Source organism: Neovison vison, chromosome 8 (assembly GCF_020171115.1).
Source record: "Neovison vison isolate M4711 chromosome 8, ASM_NN_V1, whole genome shotgun sequence".
NCBI lineage: Eukaryota > Metazoa > Chordata > Mammalia > Carnivora > Mustelidae > Neogale > Neogale vison.
This window is the reverse complement of record NC_058098.1, coordinates 49,829,852-49,849,979: the sequence shown is the minus strand read 5'-3', so window position 1 is coordinate 49,849,979 and position 20,128 is coordinate 49,829,852. Positions and strand designations below refer to the sequence as shown.

Below are 20,128 nucleotides of genomic sequence, written 5' to 3'. Positions count from 1 at the left end.
AAACACGTTGAAACTCTTTTTTCTAGGACGGTGGCTCCTGACTTTTGCTGCATATGGGAATGACCAGGCAGTGGCCCTGGTCACGGACATCAGGATTTCTGGAGCTGGGATCCAAGTAACAGGGAGTGTTTAAGTGCCATGTATGGAACCACTGTCCTAGAGAGATGGCCTCTGTGTCCCCTAATATTATTATCAGGATAAGGATATTAACTTAAGCAGCCAGGGGTGTTGTGACCCTTGTCTAAGGAGACCCTCCTACTCTTTTATCAGCTAAGTTCCAGGTTGCTCTGTAGTTATTTAAGACGAGTGAAAAGTAGAAATGAAACCCAAGACTGGAAATTCATCAGGAAAAAAAAAAAGTCTTAAGCAAGAAAGCTAAAAGATAATTTTTTTGTTAAATAATGAACACTCGTAAAACAGCAGTGAAATGGTATTAAAATGTCTGATTACTTATTTCTCAGCATTCGTCTGATAACTTAAGCAGCATGAAGCAGTAGTTGCGCTTAAAAAAATGACAAGAAAATAGCTATTCATTTAGTTGACAGCGAAGGTTCATTTCTTTTTAAAGATCACTGGTGTCACTGCTTATCACCAGGGCGAGTGTCAACACAGGCATCTTTATGCTGAGACGGTGTCCACAGCTCCTTTGCCTTCAGTTCCCGGAGCAAACCTTGGTCCTTCCAGGAAGGGTCTTTGGAGGGTCTGTGGCCTGCCCCCCTACCCTAGATCAACGAGGCCCAAGACTGAATATTGCTGTGTGGTGGCTGCTGAGTTTGGACACATTCCAAAAGAGGCTGGATGTTCCTAGGCTGGGGCAGCATGGAGGGAGTGTCCAGTGGGCCTGGGAATAGACCCCATGCTATTCTGGTTTTGCATTCTCTGGGCTGGACCCATCTGAAGTCCAGTGATAGCTGGGAGTTTTGCTGGAAGTGTTGGTTCTCTTCCTGCCAGCCCCATTCTCTTCCTGCAAGGGAGGTTCGTGGATGGGGGAATGCCGGTGGAGTGAAGCAGGGCCACAGACAGAAGTGGTGTGTCCCCTGCCCTCTGCCTATTGCACCATATTCCATAAAAAATAAACACATTTGTACTGTTTGTGTATTGCTAGTGCTATGGCATTCCAGGCACTGGCAGGCTGCAGAGAGAACTACAGTGTCATGAATCCACCAGAATCCATCCAAGAAGGCCTTGCGGATCAGGATCTCTGGAGCTTCAGCAGTGCCCATCTGCCTCATGCTCTACACAGTGCTGTGAAAATGAAATTAAAGGGTAAAAACAAAAGAAATCCATGGGTAGAAAAATCCCAGGGCTTTATGGAGCCGTTCGGCAATAACTTAGAGTGTACAGCATCACACAGGTGTGTCTACCTGCGCGTCCACCCCTTGCCAGCCCTGTCTTCTTTGCATCTGCATATGGCTGGCCCGGGTTCTTCCCCTGTGCGCCTGGATGAAGCTCATAGGTGGTTGTTCTTGGAGAGGTAGGCGATGAGGGCCACAGCCACGCCCACGTAGATGCCGGTTCCGATCGTGATGGACAGCACAGCCAGGAACAGGGCCCGTCGGGAGCTGGTGCTGGCCTGGTGGAAGTCCCCCTTGGCCACGGCTTTGTTCGTCTGTTGGAGAGAAAGGAGGGAGGAGAAAAGGAAATCAGGATGGGCAAGCGGAGCAAACAATGTGAGTGTAGTGCTCACCTCTGGCGCACTTCCAACCTTGAACTTAGTGACAGCAGACAGGGAGAACTCACTAAGAGGTAACTGGGCATGCTCCAGCATGGTGGAGGCATTCCATAACTGGTAAGGAAGAAATAGAGCAGCTATTGCTCCCCCAGACAGCAAGGCAGTCAAAGCTTTAAAAAAGGAAAGAAAAGAGCCCCTAGGAATGCCCATGGATGGCAGCACTCCACCACCAGTGTGGGGCCTGTGGCCTTCGGCACCAGGATGTGAGGGAGAGAAGACATATGACACACCCAGCACCCTCATTTCTATAGAAGGCTATCCTTTCTTTCATTTGAATAACACTGAATTTTTTTTAACACCACAAAATTATTTAATTAGTAAGTGACAGAGCTGGAGTTTGTACCAACATATATTGGTTTCAATCATTGGGTTCTTTTTTTTTTTTTAATTTATTTTCATCATAACAGTATTCATTGCTTTTGCACCACACCCAGTGCTCTATGCAATCTGTATCCTCTCCAATACCCACCACCTGTTTCCCCCAACCTCCCACCCCCTGCCCCTTCAAAACCCTCAGATTGTTTTTCAGAGTCCATAGTCTCTCATGGTTCACCTTCCCTTCCAATTTCCCTCAACTCCCTTCTCCTCTCCATCTCCCCTTGTCCTCAGTGCTATTTGTTATGCTCCACAAATAAGTGAAACCATATAATAATTGACTCTCTGCTTGACTTATTTCACTCAGCATAATCTCTTCCAGTCCCGTCCATGTTGCTACAAAAGTTGGATATTCATCCTTTCTGATGGAGGCATAATACTCCATAGTGTATAGGGCCACATCTTCCTTATCCATTTGTCCGTTGAAGGGCATCTTGGTTCTTTCCACAGTTTGGTGACCGTGGCCATTGCTGCTATAAACATTGGGGTACAGATGGCCTTTTTTTTCACTACATCTGTATCTTTGGGGTAAATACCCACTAGTGCAATTGCAGGGTCATAGGGAAGCTCTATTTTTAATTTCTTGACGAATCTCCACACTGCTCTCCAAAGTGGCTAAAATAACACTGAATTTTTAAAAATATGTTCACATTTACCTGATTTAATCTTTACAAACTAGTAGTGGTGTGGGGAAAGAAATGATAGTTCTCATTTCCCAGAGAGGAAACAATGGCATAAGATCATTAAACTGATTACAGGATACTTAACACTTCAGTCTTCAGCTGGCAGCCATGGAATCATGCGTTTCTGACTATTATCCTTCCTCACCGTAGCTGGTGTTGGTAGAATTCATCCATCAATAAAATATTTGATATAAGATAATACCCATATTTCTGTTCACTCAGTTGCCTAGTGAGGTGTTTCTTTTGTGATATTCATGTTTCCTGGAGTCATAGGTGGATGGGAACATGGAGATTTTGGATGTTGTATCTGGTTGGGTATTTTGTAGCAGATCCTATGTACCCATCCTCAATTCCTTCCTTTGCTGCCCCCCTCTACACGTGAGACTAGAAGGATGACACAAGAGTATGGGGACCATCATGTGCTTCAGCTGGAACCACCCTCAGGGACTTGCTGAGGAAAATGGTGAATTTGGCTGATGTGGGTGGAGGCTACCATGGCACCATGACCCTTGGGAGGGGCAAGTAATGCTGAGGAGAGCTAACCCCAATCTGGCTGGAGATTCTTTGTGGTCAGGGTACAGGCAGAGCCCAAGTAGATGGCCTAGCTCATTCTCTGGCTGATCTCCAGAAAGCCAGATTTTCAATGGCTCCCATCTCTGCATGTCATCAGGGGTATTTCTGCATTGTGTAGGCTGGTAGGGGAGTGGGTATGTTATTTACTCAAACTAAAATATGCTGCTGCATCTGCCACAGACCACAAAGAGTGAGACTCAGAGGTAACTTATGAAATGAATTTCCACCCTCCACAGTTCTGACCCTGATTGATGAGATGTGGAGCTCTGTGTCAGGCTGAGTAGGGACCCTGGACTGCTTGGTGGCCTCTCTTCCTCTTCCCCTCTCTGCTGGATTGTGGAGCTCAGTTTTTGCCCTCCTCCCCTCATTTTCTGGCTTGGAAGGGAGCTTGGGAGCTCACTGCTGACAGTTCTTGATGAAGCAGAGCTAAGGGAATGCAGAACGGGAAGCCTCCTAGGACAATACTAATTAATTTATTAAGCCTTAATGAGATGCATTTCATTTTATCTAATGTGGTACTCTCAAACACTCCAGCGTCCCATAACATCACAATGGAACTGCCCTTCCTTAGCCAGGCAGCCACTCTCCATTAGAATGGGCCTTTGCTGCTCTGTCTCATGATCATCACCCTGAGTCCCCAAGGAGAGGACACAGTTTAGAGAGAAAGGCAGGGCATGCTGGGAACTCCCTCACCCTCAACACAGGCCCCGCCTGGAGTGCCTTGGTCCCAACTGCCTATCTCATCAGAGCTCACATGTTTCAGTAACTATGTTAGTAGTTGCCTTTCTGGCTCAGCCATAATCTCCAGACGTAGGTCCATGTCTGCTATGTCCATGAGGTCTGCCTGGAGCCTGGAGGAATGGTAGGAACTTGCTGAACACTTGAAGAGTGACCAGGTGAGTGGGCTGTGCGAGATCAGCTCCCTTCAAACTCTTCCAGGTGGTACGGGCCCCAGGTGCATCCTGGTGGCCTCTATAAGGAGGGTAGTGGCATGGGGCCCAACTCCATAGAGCTCCCCTCTGCTGGGTTCTGAACTCACAGTGTCAGCGCTTTCATCTCCAGGAGCAAGGAGTGTCTGCTGGGGAATCAGGCTCCACAGTTGATTCTCATAGCCAAGGCTGGGAGAATTCCATTTGCAATCTGTTTGGTTATAGGGCAACTGTTCCAACGGGAAGAGTGTTGTGTTGAAGATGTTATCAGCTGAGATGCATCAAAACCAGTAAACAGAGAGAGCCTCATTGACAAGCAGGCTGCTTTTCAACAATGCCTCTCAGTGTCTGCTTTTCGCAGAAGCTCCTGAGAGGTAGGTATGTCATTTGCACTCCACAGAGTGGGCATCCTGACCTAACAAAGGTAGTGTCTGAGGCATCCTTTGTTTCAGACAGTAGATCCTGTGGCTATAAAGCAGGTTGCATATCTATCTGAGAGGATGCAACCACAGAGAAATATTTCTATTCTGAAAACTTTTGGGCTAAGTCTCCAGGGTCTTCTTGCTAGGCATGAGGGCAGAGATTCTTGTCCTGGGTCCGGGGGCTTTGAAGCCCTGATGCTGAAAGCAAGACTGTGTGTGCATGTGAATTTTAATGAGATGAGGCTCAGCCATGCTCCCTGAATTCTCAAAGCAGCCCATTTCCCAGCTGCTCTGACTGCTTCACTGGGGTTGAGTTGGGGGCAGTACCAAGAGGAGGTACCAAGGAACAACCAACATGGTGTCTCCTGATAGAGACAAGAGGACGTCACAGATGTCTCTTGGCTGAAATGAGCAGATGTTGTTTGCTTGTCCTAATTGGGAATCTACATTGTCTACAACCTGATCTGTGCCTGAAGCCCATGGTTTGTAAGTGATTATGCTGCAGGCACGCTGAGAGCCCATACTCAGAACGGCCTGTGGGTCTCGTTGGCACAAACTGCACCGTGTCAGATGTCTCTTCAGCAGGAGTTCTCAAACTTGGTGCAAATTCCAGTTGCCAGGGAGTTTTGAGGACTCCTGATTTCCTGGTAGCACACCAGCCAGGGAAGTCAGAAGCTCCAGGCTGGGACCTGGCTTCTGTGCCTTTCATTTTCTCAGGTGATTCCCACATGCAGGCAAGGTCAAGACCACGGTTGCCACCTGTCCTGGCTTGCTCAAGACTGGGGGGATTTGCAGGACTTGGGAACTTCAGTGTTGGAATAGGGCCAGTCCAGGCAAACTGGGATGAGACTTCCTGCGTCACAGGAAGGCAGCCCTGGATCTGTCATGGAGAGCATCCTGGTGACCCACATTTTCTGACAGAAGCATCTTTTCATGTCAGCCTCCCCGTAATAGAGCAAACGAAGCTGGGTGAGTTGGAGCTCAGGGGGAGAACTCAGCCTCCTGGACGGTATCTCCAGCCTGAGGTCCACCCACACGTTTCGTTGTGACAGCTATGTGCCCTCGTGGCCTGTCTATTTGGTGTGCAAGGTGCTGTATTGATTCCTGCAATGTGGACATTTGCAGGAAGGGAAGCTGTCCACATCCGGGGTATTCATAGCTTTGTTTTTAGCTTGTGGGGTGTCATTTCCAAACCTCATTCCCTCTTGACTGGTTTATGGTCCCAGGAGTTTATAATTTGCTGGTATTTCACCTCCTGATTGCCTCCTTTCTAGCGGTAACAACGGACTCAGCCCTGTGTTGGCAGGGCCGGTGTGCCTTGCAGGTGAGGCCCCCATCCTTAATCCGAGTCTGTCCTGGGGAAATGCCTTCCTCTGTGGAAAGTGACATGTGCTAAAAGAAACGGAAGGCTTACGCCCCATCCTACTTGTTCTCGGACATCCACATGGCTTATTTGAGTGGTCTTGGGCCCCTGCCTCCTGATTTGCTGGCACATCTCCCACTCTCTCTAAATGCTGCCCACGACAGACCCTTCCACAGCACACCTGCTGTGGTCCCTGCACCCTGCAGCATGGCTTGTGTGGTCTTCTGACCCTGAAACCTGTTCCTGCCCAGCCTCATCTCCTCCCACAGTGGGGTGGCCTGCCACCAGAGCCCTCCCCACCGAGGGATTGTGTGTGACTACTTCAAACCAAATGTTCCACTGACATTAAAGGGGAAAGAGGGAGCCTGAGACTCAGAGTTCCCATCTGTGCAGTGGGCCCATGGGAATGAGGCAGGTGTGGTCAGTGGGGGCTCCGATACCGCCTCCTGCCCTTTGCCCTCCAGACCCATGCTCTTCCCACAGTGGCCAGGAGACTGACTTGGTTCCTTCTCTGGTCCCCAGCTTCTCCCTAAGAGCTGCCCAGCAGCCCCATCAGACTGAAGGAGGGAAGGGCTCAACCCTCAATTTGTGAGGGTCCCAGCAAGGATGACTCCTGTAAGTTCTAACCCTCCATCCTGCTCTCTCCAGGCCTCCACATGGGCCACCAAGCATGCTCTGATGTACCTGCCTCAGTCACTGCACTGCCCCTCGTGGCCCCAGGCCAGTCACCTCTGCAAATCGACCCTTCTCAGATGATCTAGCTGGGGTGAGCCATCTACTTCCTGAATGAACCAGCTATCGTACGGGGGTGATCGAACATTTGCATCTGCCAGGACCCGGCTGTGGGCCTGGAGTAGCCTCTGTGAGGACCTGACCTGAAAGCTCTTTGTCACCAGTGAGACTCTTGCTGCTGTCTAGACACACAACACAGCCTGCTCTCTCCTGATGGCTGTGCTCATCCATTGCAGAGAAACACATCATCCCCAGCTTGGTGGCTTCAGACAAGAGGAAGCACTGACATCCGTATCAGTTTCTGAGGGTCAGGAATTTGAGAACTGCTCGGGGGCCAGCTCTGACCTGACCTCAGGGGGGTCTGGGCTGTGTCTTCTAAATGTCCTTACTATGTTGTGGGCTGAGGTGGGCCACTGGGCTGGAGGTGAGGTAGGTTTCACTTGCTCACAGTGTCCTCCTGCTGGAACCTTCTGGGCTCCTTTCTCATGGCCCTGTTCACCTCTAGTCTGTCCGGAGTCCCCTCCTAAGACAGAGGCCTATTCTTGGGGCATCTCAGGATCTGCTCTGTGTGCCCCTTCACAGAAGCGCTCTCATGGTTCAGGCTGGCTTCTTCTTGCACAGTGAATGTAACCTCCCATGAAGCCACAGGACGCACACATGATGTCATAGTCCAGGTATCCTCCAGCCAGAGTAGGATCAAATCGGTGCCAAATCATCCAGGCAGTGACCATTTTGGCTCCCAGGACTAGGCTAAGAGGTGCTCCTCCCCATGGAAGTCATGTTTCAAGGGCAGTTGCCTACAGGCAGCTCTCTCTCAGTGCCACCTCTGTCACCCCTGAAGGCCAAACTGTGAGGGTCACCACACTGGGCAGCTGACCACTGGTCACCACACTGTGAGCTGACCCCTCTGGTCTAGTCTGCAAAGAGCCCTTCCCATTCAGGCCCCTGCAGAGGAAAGGAAATCCCACCTGTTCCCACTTTGGGCTGGGAACCTTATCTCTTGGGACTGGATTTTCCTTCCCTGCCAAAAGGTCATGAGTGAAGTTTGTTACTTTCTTTTTGGGACCTTTTGCTTAGAAAACAGCGAGGTCCTGAGCAGCAGCCAGCTGTACCTTCTGTGGGACCCAGACTTGCACCCTTTGGAAGGAGGCTGAGAGCAAAAGTCACAGGGGTGGGGGGAGCATCAGAAGGCAAGAAGCCCTCGGGCCCCATTGTGCACTCTGGAGGCAGGGCTCAGTCACAGCCCCAATTAGAGAAATGTCCTCCAAACCCATACCTGGAGGCATTTAGCCCTTTAACACCCTGCTGCTGGAACACTTCACACTGAGACATTAAATGTGTGCTCTGGTTCTTTAGTTACATGATCACCCTCACTTATCTGGTTTTGAAGATATATAGAAAACCTGACTTTTAAAGAGCAAAAGGAAAATGTTAGTGCTAAAAGTCATGAAAAACACTGGCTTCCTTTCCTCTCCATTGAGTGAAGAGATTTACACTGAGGAAATAAAAATAATATCAACAAAGAATTCATAACCAGGACAAACATGTTTGGGCTAAGCGTGAGGTCAGTCAGCTGTACCACGGTGGTCACACCTCCTGAGGCTGGGACAGGCACAGAGTCAAGACTCCGTGTCAGGGGAACATGCCATGTATCACAAGGCAGGAAACCTCTTATACTCAGTTAAAGCTCATTTTGCTCAGGTTTTCATGCGAATGGCCAGCTTGCAGAGGACTATAGACAAATTTATATTTTGGGGGGGCACTTCTTTTTTCAATTTATTTATTTTCAGAAAAACAGTATTCATTATTTTTTCACCACACCCAGTGCTCCATGCAAGCCGTGCCCTCTATAATACCCACCACCTGGTACCCCAACCTCCCACCCCGCCCCCCCGCCACTTCAAACCCCTCAGATTGTTTTTCAGAGTCCATAGTCTCTCGTGGTTCACCTCCCCTTCCAATTTACCCAAATTCCCTTCGCCTCTCTAACGCCCCTTGTCCTCCATGCTATTTGTTATGCTCCACAAATAAGTGAAACCATATGATAATTGACTTTCTCTGCTTGACTTACTTCACTCAGCATAATCTCTTCCAGTCCCGTCCATGTTGCTACAAAAGTTGGGTATTCATCCTTTCTGATGGAGGCATAATACTCCATAGTGTATATGGACCACATCTTCCTTATCCATTCATCCGTTGAAGGGCATCTTGGTTCTTTCCATAGTTTGGGGGCACTTTTTAATGCTTATGCTTATTTATCTCCCCACACCTTTCTCCATTGGTGACAGAATCTGCTGAGTAGTGACTTTTAGGGGCTTTATCTGCAGAAACTGTCTTCTCCTAGTGGTCTCCAACCAGATTGGGGACCCTGCTTTCCTCTGATACTTCCTGTGTGTCCAGGTCCTGCTATAGTCAGGGCTATAGCTATCACCCAAGTTATCCAGTTCTCCCCACTTCCTAATATGGCTCCCCTTCTTGCTGCCCACTCAGCTCTGGGTTTGCCTGAGATTTATCTTGGCATTTGTTGGCAAGCTAAAGCCCATGACCATCTTTGTTCACTTTGCCCTGCCTTCCTTCTTCTGCTCACCCACAACAGCTAGAAGTTCTGTCTGAGGCTCAACATGGCCCAGCCATACAGCTGCTCATCAGCCATTGCCAATTTTCCAAATAGGAGAGCAGAACCAGATCAGATATCTGTGCTTCCATGAAGAGGACAAAGGGGTTGGGTGTTTGGAGGCAGCAGAGGGAATCTGAAGGGATATTATAGCATGCTGTGAGACCCAGGTTCACTCCAGTAGCAGGGTAGGTGTTTGCCTTTCACTTTGGGAGAGTAGATCCAGTGGCTTCAAGGTCAGAGCTGAAAGAAGTGCTGCTCTGTGGGGACAAGACAGGCCCTCCCATCAAGGAGAAGATATGGTGGTCTGCCCCAGGGTCTGTCTTAGATCCTGTCCAACAGAGACCAGCTGAGGGGCAAGCAGATTTCCACAGAAAATGCTGATGGAAAACATGGCTTGTCTCAAGCCAACTGTAGTTTGAGGATGCAGAATGTGTTTGGGGTCTGCTAAGAACCTACCAAAATGCACAGATGGGAAAGAAAGCCGTATACATCCTCCAGGCCCAGAGTGCATGAGGCCTGGCATGCCAGGCTGAACTAGGTAAGCTGCTCTATTCCCTATCTGGCCATGCTTACCACACCTCACTCCAAAGACGCAGACACCATGGCTGGCAAGCTAGAGGAAGGGGTAGGGGGTAGAAATTGCACCTCTCCTTCCTGAGCATGCAGGCATGTCCCAGCAGAGTGTAGCTTGAAAGAACAGTGCTATACACTAACCCACAGGCTCAAATGGAAAAGAGACCCAATAGCAAGTTTTGGTGAGAATGTGGAAAAACCAAATTCTCTTATCGTCCTGGAAGGAGTGTAAATGCCACTACTTGGGGAAAGGATCAGTACTTCTTACAGCTGAACATATGGGCATATGAGCCAACAACAAATCTCCTCTTGATATTGTTTATATGTTCACCCAAGGACATCTACAAAAATGTTTGTAACAATAACCATCATAATAGCTCCAAACTGGAAGCCAGCCAAACGTCCAACAGCAATAAAAAGGAATAAATAATAATGGTACCCAGTAGTGGTAAAGAAGTAAATCTCAGAAACATAATGGGGAACAGAAGAAACTAGACAAAGGATTCTCTTTACATAAAGTGCAAAATATTCTGTGCTGTTAGCGTAGAAGTCAGGTTACTGGATATCTTTGGGGAGGGTCAGCCACTGGAAAAAAGCATGGTTTTAAAAAAATCTATTCTTTCACCCCAAGATACTTTAAGAAATGATTCTATGAAAAATTAAATGGCCAGATAAGAACTATTCATAAAGAATAGAGAAGCTTATTTTATAAAATTAGTAAAATCTTGATATCAAAACCAAAGAAGGGAAGTAAGGGAGAAGGAAAGGAGATGCTTGTTTATCTATAAACACAGATGCAAATCAAGTGAAGGTGTGCTCTGGCTTCCCTCTTCACACTGTTCACTGGCCTCTGTATTTGCAGTGGCCTTTTAAACCCTTAACTCACCTACTATATCCTCATGGGAGCCCTACATGTCCCTGCTGAGAGAGGGGCTCCTAGAGCTCTGGTGCTTACCATCCTGGAGCCCTACGGCTTCACGTTTCAAGAGCCTGGCCAGGCTCAGCACACATTTGCTCAATGAAAAAAGAACAAAGGGCAGCACAGCATTTTCTCCCGCTGTGTCTGAGTGCAAACATGCTTTGGTCAGAAACATTTCCGCCTTGTACAGGAACTCCCTGGAGACAACCCCATGGCTGACAATCACTGACCTTATACACAGTCTACAAGCTAATAAGGAAGATATAAACCAGGGATATCCACAAAGGAAATATTTATAACCACGAGGTAAAATCCACTTGACTCTGCTGCTGAGCACCAGGAAGGATATGGCTCTTGGTGTTTGGGCTTGATGCAATGCTCTGCAGCACAGAGGGAGAGGGGTGTGCTGCCCGTCAGGCGATCCAGGAAAGGAGGGGGAAGAGAACAGGGTCAGAGGCTGGGTCAGAGAGGGACTTTGTAGGTGTGTGCCTTGCAGGAGAGCTTTCTGTGAGAATGGAAGTGTTTTATGTCTGTGCTGTCCAGCATGGGGGCCATGAGAACATCTGCCTCGTGTGACTGTGAAATCTCTCATGGGGACATGAACTGGCCCCCACCAGGCTACCATCTCTGCTTCTTGAGATGATCTGGAATGTTCCAAAGGATCTAGGTTATGGTCCTTCACAGATGGGCCAGGAACCTTGGGCCAGCTTTTCTCTTAGCTCTGGGCTGAGTTTCTTATAAGCTTTGTCAATATCTTCACTTCCTTTGGCTGGAAGTATTTGATGTTCTAGTAAATTCATACTTTTCTCTAAGAAACACCTGCTGCTTTGTTTCTCTTACACTTATTTTGAGGGTAAGGTTGAATAGGGTCAGATATTTCCACATTTTGTGTCACCCATGGACACGTTCATTCCATTCCTGTTGAGGAGCAAGGTCCAGGCATGGCTGGAAGGGCCTGAGCAGAAAATGCCAGCACCTGACACCAGTATCTAAGATTTGTGACGGTCTCCGAAAGACACCTGCTGTCTCCAGAACCATCTCTCTGGAAATTTATAGCACTTTGGGTACTTTATGGCTCATTTTCCTCTACAACCAATATCTGTCTGACTGGTTTACATTTCTTTGCATTATTGCAAAGGTTATTTCCATTATTTATTACTCTTACCATTCGCTATACACTGACAGGGTACTCAGAGCTGTACTTGAAGAAAAGACAGACTTGTGTAACGTTCTGAATGAGAGCAGCAGGATAATTTGGACCTAAGCCACAAGGATGGAAAGCCTCCCAGAGGCAGGCATCTCACACCAATCCTCAACATGCTTGTTTTTTCCTCTCATGTATTTAGCTCCACATACACTTTATGATTTCCCCCTTTTAAGCATCTGTTCTTTTTAAAGCGATTTCAAACAATGGATCTTCTGTTGCTAGTCGGTCCAAACACCAGAAAGGACAATGGATATGAAACAAGTGTACAACTGTGTAAGGGTAAAACCTGATTCGAACCTTGGTCACCTGGGTGCGGGCACTAAGCATGGGCCTTCACAGAGCCACTCCTCCTGCCCTTGGTCTGGGTCATTGCCCTCGGGTCCAGTCGTCCTCCAGGGACATCCCAGGGCCCCTATCATCAAAGTGATTTCTTTTGTGGATCTCATTTCATAGAGAACAAAATTGCAATCACACACATCAACAGGAATAGCGGCTGCTGTGCCACACTCATGTGGAGTGCATGAACTACTGTCATCTTGCATTCTCCATGCGGATTAGAGAAGCTGCCAAACCCTGGAGAGCTCCCAGCTCCTGAGAGGCCTTCCCCAGGGCCTTCCATCATGTGGCCTCTGGTCAGTTGACACTTTCTCCCTGACAGGCTGGCCTCTGGTCACATCGTGAGAGAAGTTTGCCATGGCTCCCCCACATACCTGTTCTGTTTGCCTGTAAGAGGAGGGCTGGAAGACTGGGACTCCTCTAGTGAAAGCCCAGAGAACCTGAGTAAAAGCCAGGCAAAATGGGAGCCTCTGTGGAGGGCAAGGGGAGGCCTTCTACTCTTCTCTGCTTCCTGGTGTCTCTCACCACCACCTTCCTGCCCAGGCCACCCCTCTACATTCCTACTCAGTTCCCCAGCCCCTCCTGCTTCTTCTGGGGCCACAGGTGCTCAGAATGTAGGTTTTTAGGGAATGGCAGTGATCACAAGATCATGGGAAATTCTATTATTAGTCAGGATATGGATGAAATAAACTAAAGTCCATTTTTAAAAACTTACTGTCCACCTTCTGTCCAGTGCCCCAACCAATATACCACATTGCATTCAGATGTCAGGTCTCCTTAGGTTCTTTTGGCTGTGACAGCTTTCAGGACTTTCCTTGTTTTGGATGAACTTGACAGTGTTGAGGAACACTGGTTAAATACATTGTAGGATGCCCCTCTACTGGGAGCTATCTAGAGGATTTTGGGGATGAAGACCACAGAGGTAAAGTGCCCTTCTAATGACTTCATGTCAAGGTTACATCCTATCAACAGGGTTTATCACTGAGGTTGCTGACCTTAATTGCCTAGCAGAGATAATATTTGTCAGGTTTCTCCACTGCACAGGCATGCTCCTTCCTGCTCACACTTATGATATAGGGCACGTGTTTTACTTCCTTCAGGTAGAGTCCCTACATAAATTATTTGTAATTCATCTGTATGGGAGATGGTTATGTTCTCCCCCAGGAATTGATTCATCCAGTCATTTATTTACGTAGTATGGACCCTTGGATATTTACATTATACTTTGGTTTATAATTCAATACTACATTATTTGTTTTGTCACTTTGACCACTGAAAACTCCTTTAGGCTGATTCATGTGTCCCCTTGACATGCTCCCAACCTTTTGCTTTGGGGCACTTTCTCCTTTTTGTACTATAGGATGCTGTTCCAGGTTCATCTTGTATATTTTCTGCCTAAATCCTACAACCAGCCATTTTCCCATGGAGCTCTGATCTCTTTTATTGGAAGACTGTGTTAGAAAACAAGACCTGGAAAAAAGGAATTGAAACATTTCCTTACACCACACCCGAAAATAGACTCAAAATGGATGAAGGACCTCAATGTGAGAAAGGAATCCATCAAAATCCTTGAGGAGAACACAGGCAGCAGCCTCTTCAACCTCAGCTGCAGCAACATCTTCCTAGGAACATCGCCAAAGGCAAGGGAAGCAAGGGCGAAAATGAACTATTGGGATTTTATCAAGATCAAAAGCTTTTGCACAGCAAAGGAAACAGTTAACAATACTAAAAGACAACTGACAGAATGGGAGAAGATATTTGCAAACAACATATCAGATAAAGGGCTAGTGTCCAAAATTTATAAAGAACTTAGCAAACTCAACACCCAAAGAACAAATAATCCAATCAAGAAATGGGCAGAAGACATGAACAGACATTTCTGCAAAGAAGACATCCAGATGGCCAACAGACACATGAAAAAGTGCTCCATATCACTCAGCATCAGGGAAATACAAATCAAAACCACAATGAGATATCACCTCACACCAGTCAGAATGGCTAAAATCAACAAGTCAGGAAATGACAGATGCTGGCGAGGATGCAGAGAAAGGGGAACCCTCCTACATTGTTGGTGGGAATGCAAGCTGGTGCAGCCACTCTGGAAAACAGCATGGAGGTTCCTCAAAATGTTGAAAATAGAACTACCCTATGACCCAGCAATTGCACTACTGGGTATTTACCCTAAAGATACAAATGTAGTGATCCGAAGGTGCACGTGCACCCAAATGTTTATAGCAGCAATGTCCACAATAGCCAAACTATGGAAAGAACCTAGATGTCCATCAACCGATGAATGGATAAAGAAGATGTGGTGTATATATACACAGTGGAATACTATGCAGCCATCAAAAGAAATGAAATCTTGCCATTTGCAACAATGTGGATGGAACTAGAGGGTATCATGCTTAGCGAAATAAGTTAAGCGGAGAAAGACAACTATCATATGATCTCCCTGATATGAGGAAGTGGAGATGCAACATGGGGGGTTAAAGGGGTAGGAGAAGAATAAATGAAACAAGATGGGATTGGGAGGGAGACAAACCATAAGTGACTCTTAATCTCACAAAACAAACTGAGGGTTGCTGGGGGGAGGGGGGTTGGGAGAAGGGGGTTGGGGTTATGGACATTGGGGAGGGTATGTGCTATGGTGAGTGCTGTGAAGTGTGTAAACCTGGCGATTCACAGACCTGTACCCCTGGGGATAAAAATATATGTTTATAAAAAATAAAAAATTAAAAAAAAAGAAAACAAGATCTGGGTGCTGTTTATCACTCTAGAGTTCTCATTGATTCTGGGCTTTTCAGCAACATACCTAGGAATGTATATATATTATAATATATATATTGTAATTGTGTACACACACACACACACACGCATGCGCATCAGTACTTATTGTCTCAAGCCACTCAGTACTTAGCTACAGAGCAAGAGATCACCAGAACATTCACTTCTCTGTCCTAGGTACTGGGTCTTAGTACCAAGATGTCATGACATAATGACTGATTATCCTCAGTTACAGAGGAGGAAGCTGAACCTCAGGGAGGGACAGAAACTTGTTCAAAGCCACACTACTCTTAAAGTGATGGATTTGAAACCTGCAGGTCTGGCTCTAGAGGAATGCTCTTGCATTAAGCTGCGCTGCCTCCCCAAAAGGCTCAAAAATACTTTGAAAAGGAAATGAAAGAGAAATTAAAGTCCTCACTACACCCCCTGGGATCACTGTAGTCAGATGGATGATGCTGTGTCTGCGTGGTTCTCTCCTGGCTGGTGGACTAAACCTCCTGTTAGAACAAGGAAGCAAAACCATCTTTGAGCACTCTTGCTCATTATAGTTATCATTATTGTTTCAACTGAAAGGATCTGCACTCTGTTGGATGTGGATCACTGAATAGGAATGTCAGTCCATTTACCCAAAACACAGATGAGCATACCAAATAGCCAGCTTTTCAACCACGAGCCATCTTTCCCACGCTGCCAGTCGGGATGTTGATGGCTGAATAGGCACCGTCTGTTCCTGTGGCTGTAGCTCCCACTGAAGCAGCCCGGCGAGGGAAACCAGCACAGGACTCCAGAGAAAGGAGGAGGAGAGGATGAGGGAATAGGCAGGAAAAGAAGTAGGAGGGAGAAAGACCTGCCCATTATGTGAGGTGAGCCTCAGCCTTGAGCAGGCTCTCTGGCAAATCAAATGTCTGCACTAACAGATGGTCCTGCTGCCCCTTTGACCTATGAGCTGCTGGTCTATACCTAGGCTGAGAAAGGTGGGGCCAGGGGAGAGAGAACCTCATGCCACCAGTATATATTGCTACCACTGAATTTATCTTATATTTACTAGGCTGAAAATTCTCAGTAAATCCTCAAGTGATACCATCTCAACAGTTTTAGGAACCAAAATATTCATACCCTGGGTCCCTCCTCTCTAATCCAATGGGCTGTAGTGAGAACACCTGGTGCTGGCCAGCTGCAAAAGACAGGGTTCTTTCTCCAACAGTGGCTGGCAGGAGTCAAGGCACCCTGTCTCACCAGGACAAACTTGAAGCTTACCTCAGGATGGATCTTAGCATATAACTTTGTTGTACACCGAGCCATTTCCATCTGTCTTATACTTCAGGAATTTCTCCTGCCCACATGTGGGCTCTTTTCCAGTCAAATTCGATATCAGAGTAGAGATTTGCCCGTTGAAACCCAGCATCTCATTTTTAAGCCCCCCAAATTCATGTCCAAATACCATTCTGAGGAACCCATATGTTCCCTCTGTTGCTGGGAGGTCCTGTGGACAGATAAGGGACCGTGTATATGCCCCAGTTCCCCACTGAGCTGCACTGCCTGCATACAAGGGTGCTTTAAAATTACTGGCATTACGGGACTTTAAAAACTTCCCTTATTCTTTTAAATCCAATAAAAGCATATTTCCTGTCTTTGCTTTTGAATTCATTCCAACCAAGCAGATTCTCATTAACTCGCATCTGACATCCGGCACTTCATTAGAAGGTCTAACAAAGAAGTCAACATAGGCATATTTGTGATTTTGCACTCTGCTCCCAATCAGGGAGCCTGGAGAATGAGAGTGAGGAGTTTGTGCACACGTGGGTAGAGTGAATTACAGTGTTTTTTCCATAGCTTGAAATCCATGCTTCTGATGCAGTAGAATAAAGGGGACTCTGCCTGCTCTGCATTCATATCACATCAAATCATGCCTCAGAGGCAAACATTCTCAAAATAGGGAAAGGAAAAACTGCATTATAGCAACATCCTCTTTGAACCAAATGTTTCCTAAAATGTGGCACAGGGGATGTGACCCAACAAGCATCTGTGGGAAAGAACAGGCACTTTTTCCTTCAGGTTGAAAAATCAGGATACTTCTTAAATGACAGCTCTCAAGGACCCAGAGTTCAGGAGACGTATAGACAGCTTTCAGAAAATAATCCCAGTTATGACAGCTTGTCCAGCTGGAAACTGGTTTCCAAATGAAAATTCCCCTTTTCATTTGGGATTTAAAAAGCAAAAACAAAACTAAACTTGGGAAATGAGTGTTTTATATTCATAATTAGGTACATGCAAGGGAGGACTGTGGGAGGCTGGGGAGGGATTATAAAGTTTGTATCTTAGCTTGGGTTTTTGTAACACATTACCATAGACCCCAGGCAACTCTTTCTCACAGTTCTGGAGGCTGGAAGTCTAAGATAAGGTTCTGGTGAGGACTCTGTTCCTGGTTTGTAGATGGCTGCCTTCTTGCCGTGTCCTTACATGGAGGAGGGAGAGCACTCTGGTCCTTTTATTCCCTTAGGATGGTACTAATTCCATTATGGGCTCCAACCCCATGGCCTCATCCTAATCCAGTACCTCTGGAAGGCTCCACCTCCAAATGCCATTGCACTGGGGGTCAGGGCTTCCACATGTAGACTTGGGGACACAAACAGTTTCAGCAGTCCAGTTCACAGGCATGTTCTGGGGGAAAAGATGCAAAGTAAACTGAACTGAAGCCTTTATTTTGAAGTGGACACTTTTCCTTTCAGCAGAGGTGGTTTGTTGAGGTTTCTGTATGATTTACAACTATTGTCCCTTGGGGTATGCCCTCGTGTCACGTCCCAGGGATGCCTGCCATGACCACCTCACCTTCATTCCACTTGACTCAAAAATAAGTTCTGAGACTTGACTCCCCCCTTCCCACTGTCATCACACATTTGGGGTTGCCTTAGGTGAGGAATTCTTACAGCAGAAAAATAAAACAAATTGCAGATCCCTTAGGAAATAACATTGGAACATACACAACCCCAGCTGGCAGGCCTTGCAGCCAAGCAGAAGGCAGCAAGGTTCCCCGGAAAGAGGCCAGCCAGCCAGAAGTGAACCCCAAACAGGGACCAGCATGAGCTACTCACTGGCAGGAGATGTGAAACTGTTTTAGCAAGTTCAAATCCAGCTCCTTACTAAGCAAGCCTTCATAAGAGGACTGGCTGAATGTTAGAAACCAGGGAGCCAGCCAAGTGCAGCAACATGAAGGCCCAACCGCCAGAGCCAGACACAATCTCAGCAGCAAACACTGTGATACAGCTTAGAGTGGGGGTGGGGGCATCCCGCAGGACACATCATTGCTGCATTCACAAGTCAGCATGGTGTTTGAATTCATGATGGAAAAGGTACTGCTTCACTCAAGCATTTGGGATTTAGCTGCAAAATCCTTCCTAAAATCCTTTATTCATTAAAGGAATACTTTTTTAGCATCATCCTCATGCGAGGTGCTGTTGCATGTTGTGCTGTGTGTTGAAGATAAAAGGATGGGGAGCTGAACATTAATGTTGAAATGGTTCCATGAAAGCATGGTACAGAGGAGCATGACCTGCCCTGGGGGCCAGGGAAGCCTTCCCTGGGGACTCAGGGGTTGACCTTGGAGATGTCCTGTCCTTTGAATAGGCAGGGGAAAGGGGTACTTCTGACACACAGGAGAAAGGGCCTGTGAGGAGAGAACAGAATGGAGAGGCAGAGGGGCCCAGCACGTGTAGGTCTGGTGAGTCCCTTAAGGATGGAAGGTACTAAAGGTCTGCCTGAAGAGGAGGGAAGGGAGTGTGGGCAGGAGACCATGAGATGTGCATCTTCAGATGTTCCCCATGCCTCTTCCAGATCAGCCCAAGGGAGGGACAGGGATAGAAGACTGTGGCTAGTCAGAGGCAACACCAGTGAAACAGGGGGAATTGTGTAGATTTGGGGGCACAGGGACCCACAGGGTGATGGTAAATTTGCCCTTGGGTCCCGGATTTGAGGTTACCTTTGAGATATTCAAGTAAAGACAAATATTTGCCTCTGGGCTGCAGTTATGAAACCAGAAGTTGACTATATGTAAGTGGCAGTCAAAGCTGTGGGCAACAAAGAGGTGGTCAGGGGTGAAACAGTAAAATAGGGAGATGAAGGGCTTTTGTTGCCCTTTGTTGATTCTTCTAATCCATGCTCTACAGCTGTGTTCCTATATATATTCGTCTTACTTTTTTTCTGCTCAGGACTCAGTGAGCTACTTCAGTCTGACAATTATACCTGTCTTCACTTTGGGCAATTTCTGGGCATTACCATTTTAAATATTACTGTTGCCTCATTTTGTCCTCGTTTCTCTCTTTCTGGAATTCCTATTAGTTTCATGTTAGAACTCTTCTTTCTGTGTGCTGTGCCTCCTTCTTGTTTTCCATCTCTCTTACCTGGATGATTCCCATGTATCTATCTGCTGGCATGCAAATTCTTCTTCAGTTGCATCCAGTCAATCTGCTTTTTATTACAGGCATGCTATATTTTCCAATTCTAAAAATCCAAGCTGTATGTCCATTTTCCAAATTTAGGTTTTTAAATTTTTTTAAAAAATATGATCTTTTATCCATATGGGTTTCTACTCCTTCTTAATCACTTAAATGATTTCAATTATTTTAATCTCTTTGAGTTTGTTATAAAGTACTGTAATAATCTCAGATTAAAGATGAGTTGTTTTGAGATAATTGAAATCTGGAAGTAATAGTTCTGTTTTGGGAGGTAAATCTGCTGTATGATTTCCCCCCTTGTATGGATTATAATGTTCTAGTGTGGTTTTATCAAGAGCTAGGATACATTATTTTCTTCCTTGCTGGTTTGCAAAACTGTCAGTCCTTAGAAAGCATCTTTCTTTTGTCTGTAGTATAAATCCTGAATCTATG

At 46.7% G+C, this 20,128-nt stretch overlaps 1 protein-coding gene across 3 annotated transcripts in view; it reads right to left on the bottom strand.

The window, feature by feature from the left end:
• Positions 1-371: 371 nt before the first annotated feature.
• SYNDIG1 (synapse differentiation inducing 1) overlaps positions 372-20,128 on the bottom strand; it is a 195,862-nt gene continuing 176,105 nt past the window's right edge. For all 3 annotated transcript variants that reach the window (XM_044263573.1, XM_044263574.1, XM_044263572.1), the window contains exon 4: positions 372-1,609. In XM_044263573.1, the coding sequence (XP_044119508.1) occupies positions 1,451-1,609 (159 nt within the window). In that variant the 3' untranslated portion in view covers positions 372-1,450. The remainder of the gene's footprint in view (positions 1,610-20,128) is intronic.